This window comes from Gadus macrocephalus, chromosome 22 (assembly GCF_031168955.1).
Source record: "Gadus macrocephalus chromosome 22, ASM3116895v1".
NCBI classification, from domain to species: Eukaryota; Metazoa; Chordata; class Actinopteri; order Gadiformes; family Gadidae; genus Gadus; species Gadus macrocephalus.
Genome location: NC_082403.1, coordinates 2,368,505 through 2,387,969, shown reverse-complemented (window position 1 = coordinate 2,387,969; position 19,465 = coordinate 2,368,505). Strand labels below are relative to the sequence as shown.

At 49.1% G+C, this 19,465-nt stretch overlaps 2 protein-coding genes across 2 annotated transcripts in view; both read left to right on the top strand.

Annotated features, from left to right (window-relative positions):
• Positions 1-19,465, top strand: part of LOC132451379 (uncharacterized) — a 291,272-nt gene that overhangs the window by 221,725 nt on the left and 50,082 nt on the right. Inside the window, 2 exon segments of the mRNA XM_060043831.1 lie at positions 10,632-10,772; positions 13,202-13,468. Coding sequence (XP_059899814.1) covers positions 10,632-10,772; positions 13,202-13,468 — 408 coding nt within the window.
• The window catches only part of LOC132451408 (major histocompatibility complex class I-related gene protein-like), a 32,546-nt gene that overhangs the window by 10,208 nt on the left and 2,873 nt on the right, over positions 1-19,465 (top strand). Inside the window, exons 3-4 of the mRNA XM_060043934.1 lie at positions 18,128-18,406; positions 18,863-19,168. Coding sequence (XP_059899917.1) covers positions 18,128-18,406; positions 18,863-19,168 — 585 coding nt within the window. The remainder of the gene's footprint in view (positions 1-18,127; positions 18,407-18,862; positions 19,169-19,465) is intronic.

Sequence of the window (19,465 nt, the reverse complement as noted above, 5' to 3'; positions counted from 1 at the left end):
TACAATACTTATTCAGACTCATATGTTTACAGTTATATTTATTAGCAGCCTACTTTATCACAGCAATAGTAAAAGTACTATTTTGACAGTACTTCATCACAGTCATAGATTAACAGTCATATTTGAACAGTACTTCATCACAGTAATATAACAGTACTTCTTCACACTAATAGATTAACATTAACAGTCATATGTTATCAGTAAATCATCACAGTATATATTAAGAGTAAATCATCACAGTGATAATGTGTGATAATATATGATAATGTTTAATGCTGGCTTTCTTGCTGTTTAGGGTCAAAGTTAAATCATGAAGAGGTTTCTCACGTTCAGCTTCCTAAACCAGGATGGAGTGGATCGCAGTTCATTTATAATCCTTACCAACAGGCTTGGGACTTCAGCTTACTAAATATGCTATATTTGCTTTATTACAATAAGATTCATACTTAAAGGGGTAGTTCGGAATTTTGGACATCGGGCCTGATTCCTAAGTGAGCATTGGTATTCTATATCACTGGAGACAGTTTCAACACATTTCATTCAGTCCTTCTAGTTGCAGAGTTCGCTCGTGCTAGGCTAGCGCAAGTCAACGGGCAATGCTAGCCTGCTATTAAAAACAGTCTTACCCACTCCACAGTACACCCGAGGTAAATCAATTATAACGACAGACTATAAATCTAAATGTCTGTTTATAGAATAATGTTAGAAATAAAACCAACCTTGCATTGCATTGCATTTTGAGGGAATTGCGGGGTCTCAGCAGCAGTGTTTATATTCCTGTACGTAGGCTACGGCAGCGGCGGACTGATACCTAGGTTACCTGCCGCTGTCATTGCTACAAACGCAGAGTAGCCTACAGTGAACGAAGGAATTCTATAAGCGTATTCAATTAACAAGATATGCCCACGTTTGGAGGAGTTAGCGATGCATCTGCTTTTGAAGACGATTATGAGGAATTTGTTGTATCCAACGAATCGTACATGTACGAGCCGGTGTTTTGATGTCCAAGCCAGCAGCAACAAGCAACAGTTGAGTCCTTTCTGGATCTCGCACTGGAAATTGGTGGAAACTTTGTGGTGCCCATCTGTACCGTTTATTTCTACAATTTCTAAAAGCACACTGAACCATCATGTTGCCTAGTCGTTCAATTGCGCTTCTGTCCCACGCTTCTCTGTTTACGTTCTTCTGTCGTGATTCGGTTACAAACCTAACCAGCGCATAGTAAAATTCCGCTTCTGCTGAGAAAGTAGTCCCTCGATGATTCATGCGATGCAAGGTTAGTTTTATTTCTAACATTATTCTATCAACACAGACATTTAAATCTATAGTCTGGCGTTATAATTGATTTACCTCGGGTGTACTGTGGAGTGGGTAAGACTGTTTTTAATAGCAGGCTAGCATTGCCCGTTGCCGTGCGCTAGCCTAGCACGAGCGAACTCTGCAACTAGAAGGACTGAATGAAATGTGTTGAAAACTGTCTCCAGTGATATAGAATACCAATGCTCACTTGGGAATCAGGCCCTATGTCCAAAATTCCGAACTACCCCTTTAACTTCATTTTGATACCAACCATTAATCCGTAAGAATTGTAAAATCAATAGATCGCTGTATTTGTGATAGATTTGATTATCTCACTGGCTTAAACCTGCAATCTTTCACTGATGCTTGGAAACCATGGCAACACAACCTTAATAATAATAATAATACATTTAATTTAGAGGCGCCTTTCAAGACACCCAAGGTCACCTTACAGAGCATATAGTCATCATACATTTTTTAAAAAACAAGACATTGTGGAAAAAAAATAAAATAAAATAAATAAATAAACATAAGCAATAAGAAATAAATAAAACAAAAACAAGACAAAACAAAACAAAACAAAAAAACAAAACAATCAAAACAGTGATCAGTTAGACGTTGTGTGCGAGTTTGAACAGGTGAGTTTTGAGTTGTGACTTGAAGGTTGTAATGGTGTCTGACTGTTTTATGTGTGGGGGGAGGGAGTTCCAGAGCCTGGGTGCTGAACAGCTGAATGACCGGGCACCCATTGTAGTGAGTCATGATGTGGGGATACATAGTAGTCCAGCAGAGGTTGAGCGGAGGGAGCGGGAGGGAGTGTATTCTTGGAGGAGGTCGCAGAGATAACTGGGGGCTAGGTTGTGGAGAGCTTTGTAGGTGACCTTGTTACACAGGCTAGCACAATCGAGCTATGGGATGCTGTAGCATAAATTCTTTTTTTTGTATTTTATAAAGAATGTTGGATCAAAGATTAATATTTTTTTTTAGAGCTGTCAGTTAAACGTGTTATTAACGGCGTTATCGCAAACCAATTTTAACGGCGTTAAAAATGTTATCGCGCGATTAACTCAATTATTTTATTTAAAAAAATAAACAATTTCTTTTTTTTCTTTTTTTTTTCTTTGGCTCAAAACAAAGAAGCAGTAGCCTGACTGCTTCAATGACATGTTCAAATGACATTTGTTCAAAGCAGTTGTTTAATTGCACTATAGGCTCTTTTTTTGTATCGTCCTGTTTTGATCAGTATATGACAATGTTGTTATTAATAAAAAATAATTTGCACAAGGCAAGCCGATGCACTTCACCATGTTGATAAGAGAATTAAAATGAGAAGAATTATGGGACAAAAAAATCAAGGGATATTTTGCATAGAAAAAGAATTTGCGATTAATCGCGATTAATCGTGAGTTAACTATGACATTAATGCGATTAATCACGATTAAATATTTTAATCGCTTGACAGCTCTAATTTTTTTTAATCATCCAAATATAAAAATCGCTGTATTCTTGTTTTGTGTTATTTGGTCAATAAAATCCAGAAAGAAAATAAGAAAATATTTCCATTATACTTTATTTAGGTTAGTTCATTTCATTTAGTTTAGTTATTGGGCTTTGTGTGAACAGAGACTATATTTCTTATGATCTTCCTCCACCAACATCCTGATATTAGATCTTATGCTGACAGACAAAACACACTCACACACACTCACACACACACACACACACACACACACACACACACACACACACACACACACACACACACACACACACACACACACACACACACACACACACACACACACACACACTCACTGACTCATTAAAAAAATAAAGGTAACATAATAAATACTCAATAAAACTACATTCATATCATCTCATTCACTCACTAAATTCATGTCGTCATTCACTAAAGACGCTCCACTTTATTAAGTGGAGTCAATGAAATCATTTTGTTGTTATATTTTGTGCAGTTGCATCGTTATTTTCCGTAGGTATTCATATACCTGTTTATGAATATATACCATATACCATATACCTATAGCTGCATAATGTACAGCGGGCCTGTCATTATATAGAACGACCTCACTGAGCACCCAATGCTTTACTGCAGGGTCTGAAGTGAGGGGGGGGGGGCTAGGGTCTAGGGTCCACTACAGTGAGGGGGGGGGGGGGCTAGGGTCTAGGGTCCACTACAGTGAGGGGGGGGGGGGGGGGGGGGCTAGGGTCCACTACAGTGAGGGGGGGGGGTCTAGGGTCCACTACAGTGAGGGGGGGGGGGGGTCTAGGGTCTAGGGTCCACTACAGTGAGGGGGGGGGGTCTAGGGTCAAGGGTCCACTACAGTGAGGGGGGGGGGGGGGGTGGGGGGGTCTAGGGTCCAGGGTCCACTACAGTGAGGGGGGGGGGGGGGGGTCTAGGGTCCACTGCAGTGAGGGGGGGGGACTAGGGTCCAGGGTCCACTACAGTGAGGGGGGGGGTCTAGGGTCCACTACAGTGAGGGGGGGGGTCTAGGGTCCACTACAGTGGGGGGGGGGGTCTAGGGTCCACTACAGTGAGGGGGGGGACTAGGGTCTAGGGTCCACTACAGTGAGGGGGGGGGGGGGTCTAGGGTCTAGGGTCCACTGCAGTGAGGGGGGGGTCTAGGGTCCACTGCAGTGAGGGGGGGGGGGGTCTAGGGTCTAGGGTCCACTACAGTGAGGGGGGGGGGGGTCTAGGGTCTAGGGTCCACTGCAGTGAGGGGGGGGTCTTGGGTCCACTACAGTGAGGGGGGGGGGGGGTCTAGGGTCTAGGGTCCACTACAGTGAGGGGGGGGGTCTAGGGTCCACTACAGTGAGGGGGGGGGGTCTAGGGTCCAGGGTCCACTACAGTGAGGGGGGGGGGGGGTCTAGGGTCTAGGGTCCACTACAGTGAGGGGGGGGTCTAGGGTCCACTACAGTGAGGGGGGGGGTCTAGGGTCTAGGGTCCACTACAGTGAGGGGGGGGGGTCTAGGGTCCACTACAGTGAGGGGGGGGTCTAGGGTCTAGGGTCCACTACAGTGAGGGGGGGGTCTAGGGTCCACTGCAGTGAGGGGGGGGTCTAGGGTCCAGGGTCCACTACAGTGAGGGGGGGGGGGACTAGGGTCTAGGGTCCACTACAGTGAGGGGGGGGGGTCTAGGGTCTAGGGTCCACTACAGTGAGGGGGGGTCTAGGGTCTAGGGTCCACTACAGTGAGGGGGGGGTCTAGGGTCCAGGGTCCACTACAGTGAGGGAGGGGTCTAGGGTCTAGGGTCCACTACAGTGAGGGGGGGGGGGGGGGGGTCTAGGGTCCACTACAGTGAGGGGGGGGGGGGTCTAGGGTCTAGGGTCCACTACAGTGAGGGGGGGGGACTAGGGTCCAGGGTCCACTACAGTGAGGGGGGGGGGTCTAGGGTCCACTACAGTGAGGGGGGGGTCTAGGGTCTAGGGTCCACTGCAGTGAGGGGGGGGTCTAGGGTCCACTACAGTGAGGGGGGGGGGGTCTAGGGTCTAGGGTCCACTACAGTGAGGGGGGGGGTCTAGGGTCCAGGGTCCACTACAGTGAGGGGGGGGGGTCTAGGGTCCAGGGTCCACTACAGTGAGGGGGGGGTCTAGGGTCTAGGGTCTAGGGTCCACTACAGTGAGGGGGGGGGTCTAGGGTCCAGGGTCCACTACAGTGAGGGGGGGGGGGGGTCTAGGGTCCACTACAGTGAGGGGGGGGGTCTAGGGTCTAGGGTCCACTACAGTGAGGGGGGGGGTCTAGGGTCTAGGGTCCACTGCAGTGAGGGGGGGGGGTCTAGGGTCCACTACAGTGAGGGGGGGGGTCTAAGGTCTAGGGTCCACTACAGTGAGGGGGGGGGGTGGTCTAGGGTCTAGGGTCCACTACAGTGAGGGGGGGGGGGGGGGGGTCTAGGGTCCACTACAGTGAGGGGGGGGGTGGTCTAGGGTCTAGGGTCCACTACAGTGAGGGGGGGGGTCTAGGGTCCAGGGTCCACTACAGTGAGGGGGGGGGTCTAGGGTCTAGGGTCCACTACAGTGAGGGGGGGGGTCTAGGGTCCACTACAGTGAGGGGGGGGGGGTCTAAGGTCTAGGGTCCACTACAGTGAGGGGGGGGGGGGTCTAGGGTCCACTACAGTGAGGGGGGGGGTGGTCTAGGGTCTAGGGTCCACTACAGTGAGGGGGGGGTCTAGGGTCCACTGCAGTGAGGGGGGGGGGGGGGGTCTAGGGTCCAGGGTCCACTACAGTGAGGGGGGGGGTCTAGGGTCCAGGGTCCACTACAGTGAGGGGGGGGGGGTCTAGGGTCCACTACAGTGAGGGGGGGGTCTAGGGTCTAGGGTCCACTACAGTGAGGGGGGGGGTCTAGGGTCCAGGGTCCACTACAGTGAGGGGGGGGGGGGGGTCTAGGGTCCACTACAGTGAGGGGGGGGGTCTAGGGTCCACTACAGTGAGGGGGGGGGTCTAGGGTCCACTGCAGTGAGGGGGGGGGGTCTAGGGTCCACTACAGTGAGGGGGGGGGGGGTCTAAGGTCTAGGGTCCACTACAGTGAGGGGGGGGGTGGTTTAGGGTCTAGGGTCCACTACAGTGAGGGGGGGGTCTAGGGTCCACTGCAGTGAGGGGGGGGGGGGGGGTCTAGGGTCCAGGGTCCACTACAGTGAGGGGGGGGGTCTAGGGTCCAGGGTCCACTACAGTGAGGGGGGGGGTCTAGGGTCTAGGGTCCACTACAGTGAGGGGGGGGTCTAGGGTCCAGGGTCCACTACAGTGAGGGGGGGGGGGGGGTCTAGGGTCCACTACAGTGAGGGGGGGGGTCTAGGGTCCACTACAGTGAGGGGGGGGGTCTAGGGTCCACTGCAGTGAGGGGGGGGGGGGTCTAAGGTCTAGGGTCCACTACAGTGAGGGGGGGGGGGGGGGGGGTCTAGGGTCCACTACAGTGAGGGGGGGGTCTAGGGTCTAGGGTCCACTACAGTGAGGGGGGGGGTCTAGGGTCCAGGGTCCACTACAGTGAGGGGGGGGTCTAGGGTCCAGGGTCCACTACAGTGAGGGGGGGGGACTAGGGTCCAGGGTCCACTACAGTGAGGGGGGGGTCTAGGGTCCACTACAGTGAGGGGGGGGGTCTAGGGTCCACTACAGTGAGGGGGGGGGGGGGGGTCTAGGGTCGACTACAGTGAGGGGGGGGTCTAGGGTCTAGGGTCCACTACAGTGAGGGGGGGGTCTAGAGTCTAGGATCCACTACAGTGAGGGGGGGGGTCTAGGGTCTAGGGTCCACTACAGTGAGGGGGGGGTCTAGGGTCCACTACAGTGAGGGGGGGGTCTAGGGTCCACTGCAGTGAGGGGGGGGGGTCTAGGGTCTAGGGTCCACTACAGTGAGGGGGGGGGTCCAGGGTCCACTACAGTGAGGGGGGGGTCTAGGGTCTAGGATCCACTACAGTGAGGGGGGGGGGGGTCTAGGGTCCACTACAGTGAGGGGGGGGGGGGTCTAGGGTCCACTACAGTGAGGGGGGGGTCTAGGGTCTAGGGTCCACTACAGTGAGGGGGGGGTCTAGGGTCCACTACATTGAGGGGGGGGGGGTCTAGGGTCTAGGATCCACTACAGTGAGGGGGGGGGGGTCTAGGGTCCACTACAGTGAGGGGGGGGGTCTAGGGTCTAGGGTCCACTACAGTGAGGGGGGGGGTCTAGGGTCTAGGGTCCACTACAGTGAGGGGGGGGTCTAGGGTCTAGGGTCCACTACAGTGAGGGGGGGGGTCTAGGGTCTAGGGTCCACTACAGTGAGGGGGGGGTCTAGGGTCCAGGGTCCACTACAGTGAGGGGGGGGGTCTAGGGTCTAGGGTCCACTACAGTGAGGGGGGGGGTCTAGGGTCTAGGGTCCACTACAGTGAGGGGGGGGGTCTAGGGTCTAGGGTCCACTACAGTGAGGGGGGGGGTCTAGGGTCTAGGGTCCACTACAGTGAGGGGGGGGTCTAGGGTCTAGGGTCCACAACAGTGAGGGGGGGGTCTAGGGTCCAGGGTCCACTACAGTGAGGGGGGGTCTAGGGTCGACTACAGTGAGGGGGGGGGGTCTAGGGTCCAGGGTCCACTACAGTGAGGGGGGGTCTAGGGTCCAGGGTCCACTACAGTGAGGGGGGGGGTCTAGGGTCTAGGGTCGACTACAGTGAGGGGGGGGGGGGTCTAGGGTCTAGGGTCCACTGCAGGCTGTAACTCTATGAGTTGGAGCGATGGATGGGAGTGATCCTGAGCGCTGTGGGGGCCAGAGCGGTGCCGGGAACAACTGGGCCAAGGGCCCCTACACCGGGGGGGCGGAGCTGGTGGACGCGGTGCTGCACCTGGTCCACCAGGAGGCGGAGAGCTGGGGGGGCCTGCAGGGCTTCCAGCTCACCCACTCCCTGGGGGGGGGGGGCACCGGGTCGGGCCTGGGCCCCCTGCTCATCAGCGAGACCCGGGAGGAGTACCCCGACCGCATCATGGCCACCTTCAGCGTGGTACCGTCTCCCAAGGTGAGGGGTGAGGGAGGTGGGGGGGAGGGGAGAGAGGGAGGATGGGGGGAGGGTTAGGAAGGGGGAGAGAGTAAAGGGGGAGGGAGGGAGGCAGGGGGAGGGGGGAGAGAGGGAGGATGGGGGGAGGGTTAGGAAGGGGGTGAGAGTAAAGGGGGAGGGAGTGGGGATGGGGGGAGGGTGAATAGGGGGAGGGAGATGAGGGGGAGTGAGGTGTTGATTGAACTAATGCATAACCCGTGCGTTGGAACAGACAGCTCTGGTTCGGTTGGCACAGGGTCAATCAACCTGGAGTTCAGCGTTAACTCTGTGTTTGTTAAACCTCCGTTCGTGGAATACCACTCTGAGTGCCTGCTGTGAGTCGTCTTTGTCCAGAGGGGTGTGGGGGCATGCCTACATGGGAGGAAATGAGCGTTAGAGTCTGGGAACGTTAATGTGTTAAAAGCGGTGTTTTATCCAACAGATATTTCTATGAATCCTCTTAAAAACTGCTATCTTATAGTATTATTTTGATATGAAACACTGTAGTTATCCGTATCAGTCGCATGTCAAATGAATGTGTGAGAAAAGCTGGGGTGGTATATACAAGTATGTTCATTAATATACATGTATCTTAAAGTATGTAGTCCCATTTTAAATATAATGACTAATACTATTTTGATGGTAGGCATTATGCATTAACGTTAAAGGTTTTGTCTTACACTGTGGATATTTCTTATATAAACGTGTGCCAAGTTATCTTGTGGATACGGACTGGTATATACGATATCGTAATTATTATCTGTATTATTATTATGCCATTAAATATATCGGCCCATACTGTGTGTGTGTGTGTGTGTGTGTGTGTGTGTCTGTCTGTGTATGTGTGTGTGTGTTTGTGTGCATGTTTGTGTGAAATGGGGAACGACTTCACGTGACAAATGAAGAAAGAGGGAACAGGAAATGTTTGCTTTGCAATTCGTCTCCTACGCATTTGGGGAACCACCAAAACCAAGTTCTTAAAATTCATATTATTGCATATGCAAGGGCTTTCATCAGTGAGCCGTGAGCTAAATCACCCTTTTGTTCCCTTATTCACCAAAAGATAGTAACTTAACTGACATTTATTTATTTAAATGGAGGGCACTCTGGGTTAGATGTTGGGCTGACAACCTGCCTGGAGTTTGGGTTTGGATTGTGGGGATTCACCATCTTTATGGACCATTCTTCCTAGACAGATATGCCCCGAGTAGGCCTACACATACAGCCTACAAATTTGCAGGTTGCTTTTATCATTGTTGTGAACATTACTACAACACGGGTCATCTAAACCCTGTCACAAAGATCAGCTATTGTGTACTGCGTATGCTTGCCGATGATTGGATGCAATTCCGTGAAAATGTATGCCCTGAGCTAGACGTTGTCCGCTGGCGTGAAGGCGCCTGTGTCAGCCAATGGAGTGGGGGTTTTGGAGCTGAGTTATACCGCATGGAGCCAAACTACTGTCTGCCCGTTGGTTTGAACCTGTCTTCTTTATCCAGGGGGGTGATTGGCCCGCGATACGCTCAATTATCTGAGGTGATTGACAGAGCGGTCAAGAAGTACCCGAGTCCCCCCACTGAGCTTTACCCAGATACCCATCGGTGCACGTGTGCTACTAAGGATGTTACAAAACATCTATTTTTATCAGATGCTGATGAAGAGGGTGCCCCAGAACACAGCGATGGTGGTATGGTGTTGATGGGGTAATGCAACGTGCAAGTAGCTATAGAAAATGGTGATTAACGTGACTTGAGTTGAGTTGTTGTGCGCGTGGTGTGTGTGTGTGTGTGTGTCTAATGTGTATTGGTTATGCTATTCAGAACAGGTGTTTGCTGATCGAGCACAATAGGATGATGCCAACACGGAGTGTGGATATTAAAATTGTGTACAACCTGAACATAGCGATTGTACGCACACTATCTGACTCTACTGAATCAGAGCTTTCCGCCGCCTGAGGGGGGCGACAGCGAGCTGGTGGTGGATAGGCCTTATGGAGCGGGGGGATGGCCCTCATCGATGCCGCGCAGTTTAAACTCTGAATGCCTGGGTGTTCTGAGATCTACCGCGGGTGTCTGCGTGGCTGCCATCATAGACCAGAAGGTCCGTTCAGACTGTTGGGGGTGTGCGTTCAACAGTCCGAGTCAACAACGCCGTACATGCCTGTATGGACCGTCTCAGTGTCATTACGAATTCCATTATGACGATATGTGTTGTGTGGGGTAGATCCCTTCCAGTTACTTTTTAAAAAAACACAACAGGGTTTTCCGTGGCATCTGAACAAATCGTAGGTTACAAGCTGATTTAATTTTGATTTCTTTTTTCACACACACACACACACACACACACACACACACACACACACACACACACACACACACACACATACACACATCACAAACAAACACACTCAACAACACTTACGTACAAACATCCATCTACGCACATACAATCAATTCACATTTAGCTGAACTGTATTTATCTAAACATTATATAGATAAATATTAGATATAGCTAAACACTATGTTGGACATAATCTATGTCTGAACATTATATTTTTCTGAACATTATTTATAAGTGAACATTATGTATAGCTGAACATTATACAGCTGACTATGATGTTGTCAGAACAATTATTTCAGGGTCACATGAAGCATGATCGTAGTTACAGTGTGTGTGTGTGTGTGTGTGTGTGTGTGTGTGTGTGGGTGTGGGTGTGTGTTTAGTTAGTTTCACTTTGAAGTTCTCCTGGAAACCAATGACGTCTCAGCCGTATTGAATTCCTATTGGTCCAGAACGGCCTCTCCCTCGTGATCCGTCTCTTGTTCGCAGGTTTCCTGGTCAGTGCGTCTGATGCTCGAGTCGGAGTCACGTCTCTGTGGATAATCTCATCGAGCTGTTCTTCTGAATACATCGATATGAAGGCGCAAAGAGGGCTGCTGCTGTTGGTCTTTGGTCACGGTGTGTCCTCAGGTAGACTGAGTAAAGTTTTTTACTTTTCAACTTTCCAAAAGGTTGGTTCATGGTCCCCGAAGAGACAATGCTTGGATTCCCTAATTTGGTTGAAAAGCATTTGATTATCCTGTAAAGAGTTCAATTAATCCACAACATGATTCAGCTTTTACTGTGAGTATTTAAACAAATATAAGAACATATATTCTGGGTTCAACAAGTCTATTATCAGAACCAAACATTCAACTTCAGTTAGGAAGAAATCTGATGTGTACTTTAAGTCTACTTTTAATCCTAAATATTATATTAACACTCAAAGATATCTTATTAACTTGTCAACGTTCTTGGAGAATCATCACAAACGCACACACACACATATACACACGCAGACACACAATAATCGAATTATTATTATTGCTATCAATATATTATTATGAAATATAATAATATAATAATTATATTATATTATATTAATCATTATCATTCCAATGATGGCGATGTGAAGATAGTTAAAATGCCATAATGTAATACAGAAATTCACGAATGTACTTGTAATAGTAAACATTGTAATAACTATTTAAATAATAGTTTAATATTCATGTCAGCAGTAATGATTAAGAGGCAGCAGGTTGTGTTGTAGTTGAAGGTCCGGCCTGCCAGTGCTGTAGGCAGTGAGATGTTTGGAAGTCAATAAGTTCAAACTAAAGGTTCCTACATTACGGCCAGGTGGCGGAGCCATGTGATAGGGGGCGGGGCCATATGCCAGGGCATGGGGCCATATGTCATGGGGAGGGGCCATATGCCAGGGGGAGGGGCCATATGCCAGGGGGAGTGGCCATATGCTGTCTAGAGCAGTGGTCGGCGGCCTGCGGGTCATAACTGGCCCGCCAGAGATAATATCTGGCCCGCCAGATTATTCGGAAGTATTTTTTTTTATTTTTTGAATATCGAATATCTGTATCTGCTATCTTAAATGTAAAGGGCCTGATCCGGTGAACTTTTCTTAGTTCACCACCGTTTTTTTAATTGTATCAAATCCTGCTACTACTCCCAGAAGGTTAGAGACTCACTCGTCATGGTCACGCGTAAGCTGCGAGGGGCTGAGCGTTATAGTTATTGGAAACTGCAATATTAAATTAAACGGAACCCCCCTTATTGGCCTATATACAACAATGGCGATCCAAAATTACGCATTTTTGTGTGATACTGCAAGTAGAGAAAGGCAGGAGCTGTTGATAAAAGTCCACAATAGATTTAAGACGCCAAGCTCTGAGACTTTGCTGTTTGCTGTCTCTGATGATGCTACTTCGTCTACAACGGAGGTTTGTGTGTGTGCGCAGCCAGTCAGCACCCGCAATGGTGTGTGTGTGTGTGTGTGTGTGTGTGTGTGTGTGTGTGTGTGTGTGTGTGTGTGTGTGTGTGTGTGTGTGTGTGTGTGTGTGTGTGTGTGTGTGTGTGTGTGTGTGTGTGTGTGTGTGTGTGTGTGTGGTGCGCGCACTATACTGTCCTCTCTCCAGCATAGGCATTTCTACACTGCCAGGCCGGTTCGGTCGAGGCTTGGCATGCCCGGCGATTTCACCGTCTTATCTCAAGTTTCCTGTGTAAAACCGAGGGGGTAAAATCCCCTGTTCGTCACGGCGCGTGCTTTCTTGGTTCAATGGAGAAGGCGGGGCTGCGCACGGAGTCTAGACCTCTTTAGAATAATTTGCATATTCCCAATGTTTTTATTTTTTTATGAATGAAGGCACCTCATGCAAGAATGAGTTCCCGTCTGAGTATAGGCTACAAATGCGATTAACTATTTGCACGTGCAAAAACGCCAACATATTCTTTTATTTGCTGACCACTTTTGGGTTAGGGACGGATTACAGCTTTTTATCCCGACGAAAGCACACTCGTAAGGACAGTTCCTCTGCGTCTCTCTCGTAGATCGCACAATCTTCCAACGTCTTTGTTTAATATGACTGCATCACCTTCTCTCACATGATCAGCAGCTCGCGGATATCACTTTCTCTCCAGTTAGAACTGATCATGATGATATCGCTGCGTTGTCTCTGTGGAGGCAGTGCAGCAACACCTCTACCCGACGTGATCAGGCATGACATATGTCATTTATGTGATTAGGGCATACAGTTGTATATGTACGTCTTTTAAGAGTCAGTGCTTGTTAGGCATATTACTAAGCCAGCTGACGGGCCTGCGTCGCAGTTCCAGATTCACTTTCATTAATCAATTCCTTGAACTAGCCTTTGATTATGTTCTGGTCCGCCACCTACTGGCGGGAAAGAAAATGGGCCCGAGGCCAAACTTAGTTGCCGACCCCTGGTCTAGAGGGATGGACATTAGTCACATGTCTGTCTGTCTGTCTCCAGTGATACAGAGTAGTAACCTGTCTGTCTGTCTACAGTGATGAACCGTATTAACCTGTCTGTCTGTCTGTCTGTCTACAGTGCTTCACTCTCTGCAGTATTTCTACACGGGGTCGTCTGGACTCTCAACCTTCCCAGAATTTTTTGCTGTTGGGACGGTGGATGGAGTTCAGTTTGAGTACTATGACAGCAACACCCAGAGAATAGTGCTCAAACAGGACTGGATGGAGCAGTACACCAGAGATCACCCCAACATCCTGGAGGCGGAAACTGGAAACTATCTGGGTTACCAGCAGACCTTTCAAGCCGACATAGGGATTCTGAAGAAGATCTTTAACCAGACAGGAGGTAAGTTTATATCTACTGTCTGACCTCTCACATTGTTGGAGCCATAACGGAAGTATGGCAATAATGAAATGGAAACAATAATAATTTATATATGGTTAATTTGAGTTTGTATTCAGTCTGGCTCCCCCAGTAGGTCAGTTATATTATTGCAGTCATTCAGCTAATTAAAGGGATTTAATTCACCTGCGGGACTGTAACAGAAACGAGAGTTAGACGGGGAAGCGGGACAGTTTTTTGAGCCCGCAAACAATCGCAAATATTCGCAAATGTTGGCAAATAAGTATAGGAAAATTTTTGTTTGAAGCTTTATTTAATAAAGCATTTTTGATTGAACTTCGGATCGGATTGTCTACTTTGTTCTTTGGATTGCACGTCGTCTACCCCGCTCCTATAGTGGCCTTTTAATCTTGGCAAAAAGCCACTACACACATGGAGAAATCCATCATTTAACCCCAGAATAAAGATTCACCATACTCCTAAACACACACACACACACACACACACGCACACGCACACGCACACGCACGCATGCACACGCGCACACACACATGCACACACACTCATGCACACACACACACACACACACATACATACTCTGCATATCTACTACACTGAGCAGTACTCAGTGAAGCACTCAGTGTAGCAGTAATCAGTGTAGTAGTACTCAGTGTAGTAGTACTCAGTGTAGTAGTACTCAGTGTAGCAGTACTCAGTGTAGTAGTACTCAGTGTAGTAGTACTCAGTGTAGCAGTACTCAGTGTAGTTGCATTCAATGTAGTACAAGGCCTACTCAGTGAAGTAGGATATGAATATAAATTGAAGAAGAGGCCAAGGCCTGTTTTGTGTGATCCCGACTGAGTGTCCAGAATACCGATATTAAATCAATATTATATAATCATAATATTATCTACTCTTAGACATGTTTCATCTCATAAATTAATGAAAATTAGTGTAAAAGTTTGTATTAAAAATACAATATGTAAGGAATAATCACAGAGAGGCCGGGCAATAAACAGTTTGATATGCCCGGCTCGTTACTTCCGCGAGCCGGGCATATCAAACTGTTTATTGCCCTGCCTTGAGGTGATTATTCCGTTTATTCTACTTCGCGCCGGCCAACATAATAAAACAATTCCAATACTTTAATAATTAGCCTTTTTCTTATTCGTATTGCATGCTTATTAAATGTATACTCTGTTTAAGTTCATCTCCCTCAAAAAGTAGTTCCCTTTAGAACTCCGGTGAATAACGTTAGCTCAGCTGTAGGTAACTCGTTTCTATAGCAACCACACAAGGCTGGATCTGATCACTAGTTTAATAACGTAGTTGCTACATTCGTATCAAGTCAGCTTTAATGATGATCGATCAAACATGCACTCCTTGGTTTATTTTTACTATGGACCCCATGTTGGAAATGTATGCGATAGAAAACGATGCAAGCGGCGTATTGATCTACTGTGTTGTGTTGTGTTGTGGAACAACGGACCATCTCCTTCAGAAACATCAAACTTATCAACACCACAGACCTCTCCACCATGATCAGCTCCTACCCCAACCCTCCCCCAGCTTCCTCCCTGACTGACCTGGTGTCTCACTACAATAACTGCCTCTCCTCCTCCCTCACCACCCTGGCCCCCCTGAAAACCCGTTCAGTCTCATTCACCCACACTGCTCCCTGGTTCACTCCTCATCTGCGCCAGCTCAAAGCCACTGGTCGTCGACTGGAGCGACTCTACAAAAAGACTCAACTCACTGTACACCGCCAAATGTATTCGGACCACCTCCATCACTACAAGAATGCCCTCACTACTGCCAAAACCTCATACTACTCCAACCTCATCAACACTGGTACAGGCAACAGCAGAGTCCTCTTCTCAACAGTCAGCCACTTACTTCAGCCTCCTAAATCTCTCCCTCCAGACTTTTCCACCACCCAATGCACTGCGTTCCTTGACTTCTTCAGCTCTAAAATCAACACCATTCACCAACAACTGGCCTCATCTCGCACCCCCTCTGATGACCCACCCTGGATGATCACCTCTGGCCAACCTCTCATCAGCTCCCTCTCTGACTTCACCCTAGTAACAGAACTGACCGTTTCAGAACTCATCCGCAAAGCCAAAACCACCACCTGTCAGCTCGATCCTCTTCCCACCTCCCTTGTCAAAGCATGTCTTCCGTCCATCTCCCCCATGATCACCAACATAATTAACTCCTCCCTCACTACTGGTACTGTACCCCCCACTCTCAAGCTGGCTGCCATCACTCCCATCCTGAAAAAACCTGGTGCTGACCCAACTGACCTTAACCATTACCGGCCCATCTCCAATCTCCCTTTCATCTCCAAAACACTTGAAAGGGTGGTTGCCGCACAACTACAGTCCCACCTCGACACTAACAATCTCCACGAACCGTTCCAATCTGGCTTCCGTCCAAAACACAGCACTGAAACAGCCCTAGTCAAAATCACCAACGACCTCCTCCTTGCAGCCGACTCTGGTTTACTCACCATTCTCATCCTCCTCGATCTCAGCGCAGCATTCGACACCATCTCCCACCCTCTGCTCCTGGACCGCCTAGCTGGTATTGGGATCACTGGTGCTGCACTCTCCTGGTTTACATCCTACCTCACCGGCCGTCAACAATTTGTTCAACTAAGCAACCACAAGTCCGGGTGTTCAGGTGTCTCACTGGGTGTCCCCCAGGGGTCAGTCTTGGGTCCACTCCTCTTCACCACTTACCTCCTCCCGCTGGGCACACTCCTCCGTCACCATGGGGTCCATTTTCACTGCTACGCTGACGACACACAGGTCTACATCTCCACCAAACCCACCGCTGCCATCCCCCCCACTTCCCTCATCACGTGCCTGGAAGAGATCCGGAGCTGGTTGAGCAGGAACTTCCTGAAACTCAATGGAAACAAGACCGAGGCCCTGCTCATCGGATCCAAATCCACCCTCACTAAATCACAACACACCCCAGCTCCACTCATAATTATCGATGGATTCCCAGTACCCTTCTCCTCCAAAGTCAAGAGCCTCGGCGTCATCCTGGACAACACCCTCTCATTCGCACCCCATATTCACAACATCACCCGGACTGCATTCTTCCACCTCCGCAACATTGCCAGACTCCGCCCATCACTGACCCAATCCAGCACTGAAATCCTAGTTCACTCATTTGTCACATCACGCATAGACTACTGCAACGCCCTCCTCACCGGACTCCCCACCAAACTCATCAACAGACTGCAGATCATTCAGAACTCAGCCGCCCGGATCATCACCCGCACCAAATCATCTGACCACATCACCCCTGTCCTCATTCAACTTCACTGGCTCCCCGTACACTACCGTATCCAATACAAAACCCTACTCCTCACCTACAAAGCTCTCCACAACCTAGCCCCCAGTTATCTCTGCGACCTCCTCCAAGAATACACTCCCTCCCGCTCCCTCCGCTCAACCTCTGCTGGACTACTATGTATCCCCACATCACGACTCACTTCAATGGGTGCCCGGTCATTCAGCTGTTCAGCACCCAGGCTCTGGAACTCCCTCCCCCCACACATAAAACAGTCAGACACCATTACAACCTTCAAGTCACAACTCAAAACTCACCTGTTCAAACTCGCACACAACGTCTAACTGATCACTGTTTTGATTGTTTTTTAGTTTTGTCCTGTTTTTGTTTTATTTATTTCTTATTGCTTATGTTTATTTATTTATCTTTTTCCACAATGCCTTGTTTTTTTAAAAAATTGTATGATGACTATATGCTCTGTAAGGTGACCTTGGGTGTTTTGAAAGGCGCCTCTAAATTAAATGTATTATTATTATTATTATTACTGTGCTCAGTCAGCAGCAAGTAGAACCGACGAGTCAGCGGGCAATATGCCGGATTAATGCACCCCTCCCAGCCAATCAGAATCGAGCATTCTTAAATGAAGTAGAATAAAGCATAGTAACCTACAAAAAAATGGCTAACTGCAAAATACAAATACAATTAAATTCACAGATTACGTAACATGACATATAGTTAATGTAGGTAACGGTGACTAATATTTTAAATGCCCCGGCCGCAGTGATCACTAAAGTCATATCACCTTTAATCAAGGAAACGTTTCGCGGGTCTGCAGGCTGCATTGTCGGCATGTAAACAGCAGGTGGTGCTGCTGTGCAGCCGCGTTCTAAACGTAGTATATGTTCCAGTCCGTTGGATCTTCATTCCCAACACAACAACGCACACACGTGATGCGTCCATAGGTATAGATATGTATATATACCCACTCTATTGGTCACATGAAGGGGTGAGGGAGGTGTGGGGTGGTGTAGGGTGGTGTAGGGTCGTGTAGGGTGGTGTAGGGTGGTGTAGGGTGGTGTAGGGTGGTGTAGGGAGGTGTATGTAGGGGGCGGTTGGGAAGTGTAGGGGGCTGTAGGGTGGTGTAGGGCATTATAGGGTGGTGTTCATTTAATGTTAATGAAGAATAAAATACAAGTGATCTCTCTCTCTCTCTCTCTGTCTCTGTCTCTCTCTCTCTCTCTCTCTCTCTCTCTCTCTCTCTCTCTCTCTCTCTCTCTCTCTCTCTCTCTCTCTCTCTCTCTCTCTCTCTCTCTCTCTCTCTCTCTCTCTCTCTCTCTCTCTCTCTCTCTCTCTCAGGTACCCACTTATATCAGTACATGTATGGTTGTGAGTGGGATGATGATGATGGTTCTACTGATGGTTATAACCAGTATGGTTATGATGGAGAGGACTACATAGCGTTGGACCTGGAGACCCTGACCTGGGTCGCTGCTGTACCTCAGGCTGTCAGCACCACACAGAGTTGGGATCAGGATGAAGCTAGATTACAATACTGGACATACTACCACACCAAGGAGTGTGATTATTGGCTGAAGAAGTACCTGTCCTATGGGAAGAGCACTCTGCAGAGAACAGGTAGAGTCACATGACCTGGTGCTGGGCGTCGACAGACTCATGTCTCTGAGTCCCTGTTTCCCCCCCCCCCCCCCTCCCCCCGCTCGCTCTCCCTCTCCATTCTTCTCTCCCTCCCCTCTCGCTCTCTCTCCCCCCCACTCTCTCTCTCTCTCTCTCTCTCTCTCTCTCTCTCTCTCTCTCTCTCCCTCTCTCTCTCTCCCCCCCCCCTCTCTCTCTCTCTCTCTCTCTCTCCCCCCTCGCTCTCTCTCTCTCTCCCCCCCCTCTCTCTCTCTGACCACAATATATAAACTAAGTCCTAATGTCCTGAATTAAGCAGACGAGACTCAACCCTCAAGGGGGACGCAACTCAGCCCCTAAGAATATGAAATATAGAATATATTACATGACAAGAACACGTGTTTACATTATGAAATAATCTCTCTCTCTCTCTCTCTCTCTCTCTCTCTCTCTCTCCAGATCGTCCGCGGGTGTCTCTGCTCCAGAGGAGCCCCTCCTCCCCAGTGGTGTGCCATGCTACAGGCTTCTACCCTGACAGGGTGGTGGTGTTCTGGAGGAGAGACGGCCAGGAGCTCCATGAGCAGGTGGACCCCGGGGAGGTCCTCCCCAACCACGACGGGACCTTCCAGGTCAGCGTGGACCTCAACCTCAAGGCCGTCCCACAGGAGGACTGGAGGAGGTACGAGTGTGTGGTCCAGCTGAGAGGCATCGAGGAGATCTCCACCCCCCTGGACCCCGCCCTCATCAGGACCAACTGGGGTAAGACTGGTGTTGGAGGGGATGGAGGTGGGGAACACATGTCTCACCACCTCCACCTGACCTCATCACAACCACTGCCAGGTGTACCTGGACACTGCTGAAGCTACTGGGTAAACACACAGCTCTCAGGAGTAGCTCACTGCAGCAGAACAGGGTGGATTGTGGGTAAATGAGTTCTATGAATAGGGCTAGGCTCAGATCAGTCCCAGAGTGACCCTGAGCTCAAGAACAGATTCTAGAGGAATAGTTCCACTGACGTTGTGTTAGTCGTGTGTGTAGCATCACGTGACGTTGACATGTGGT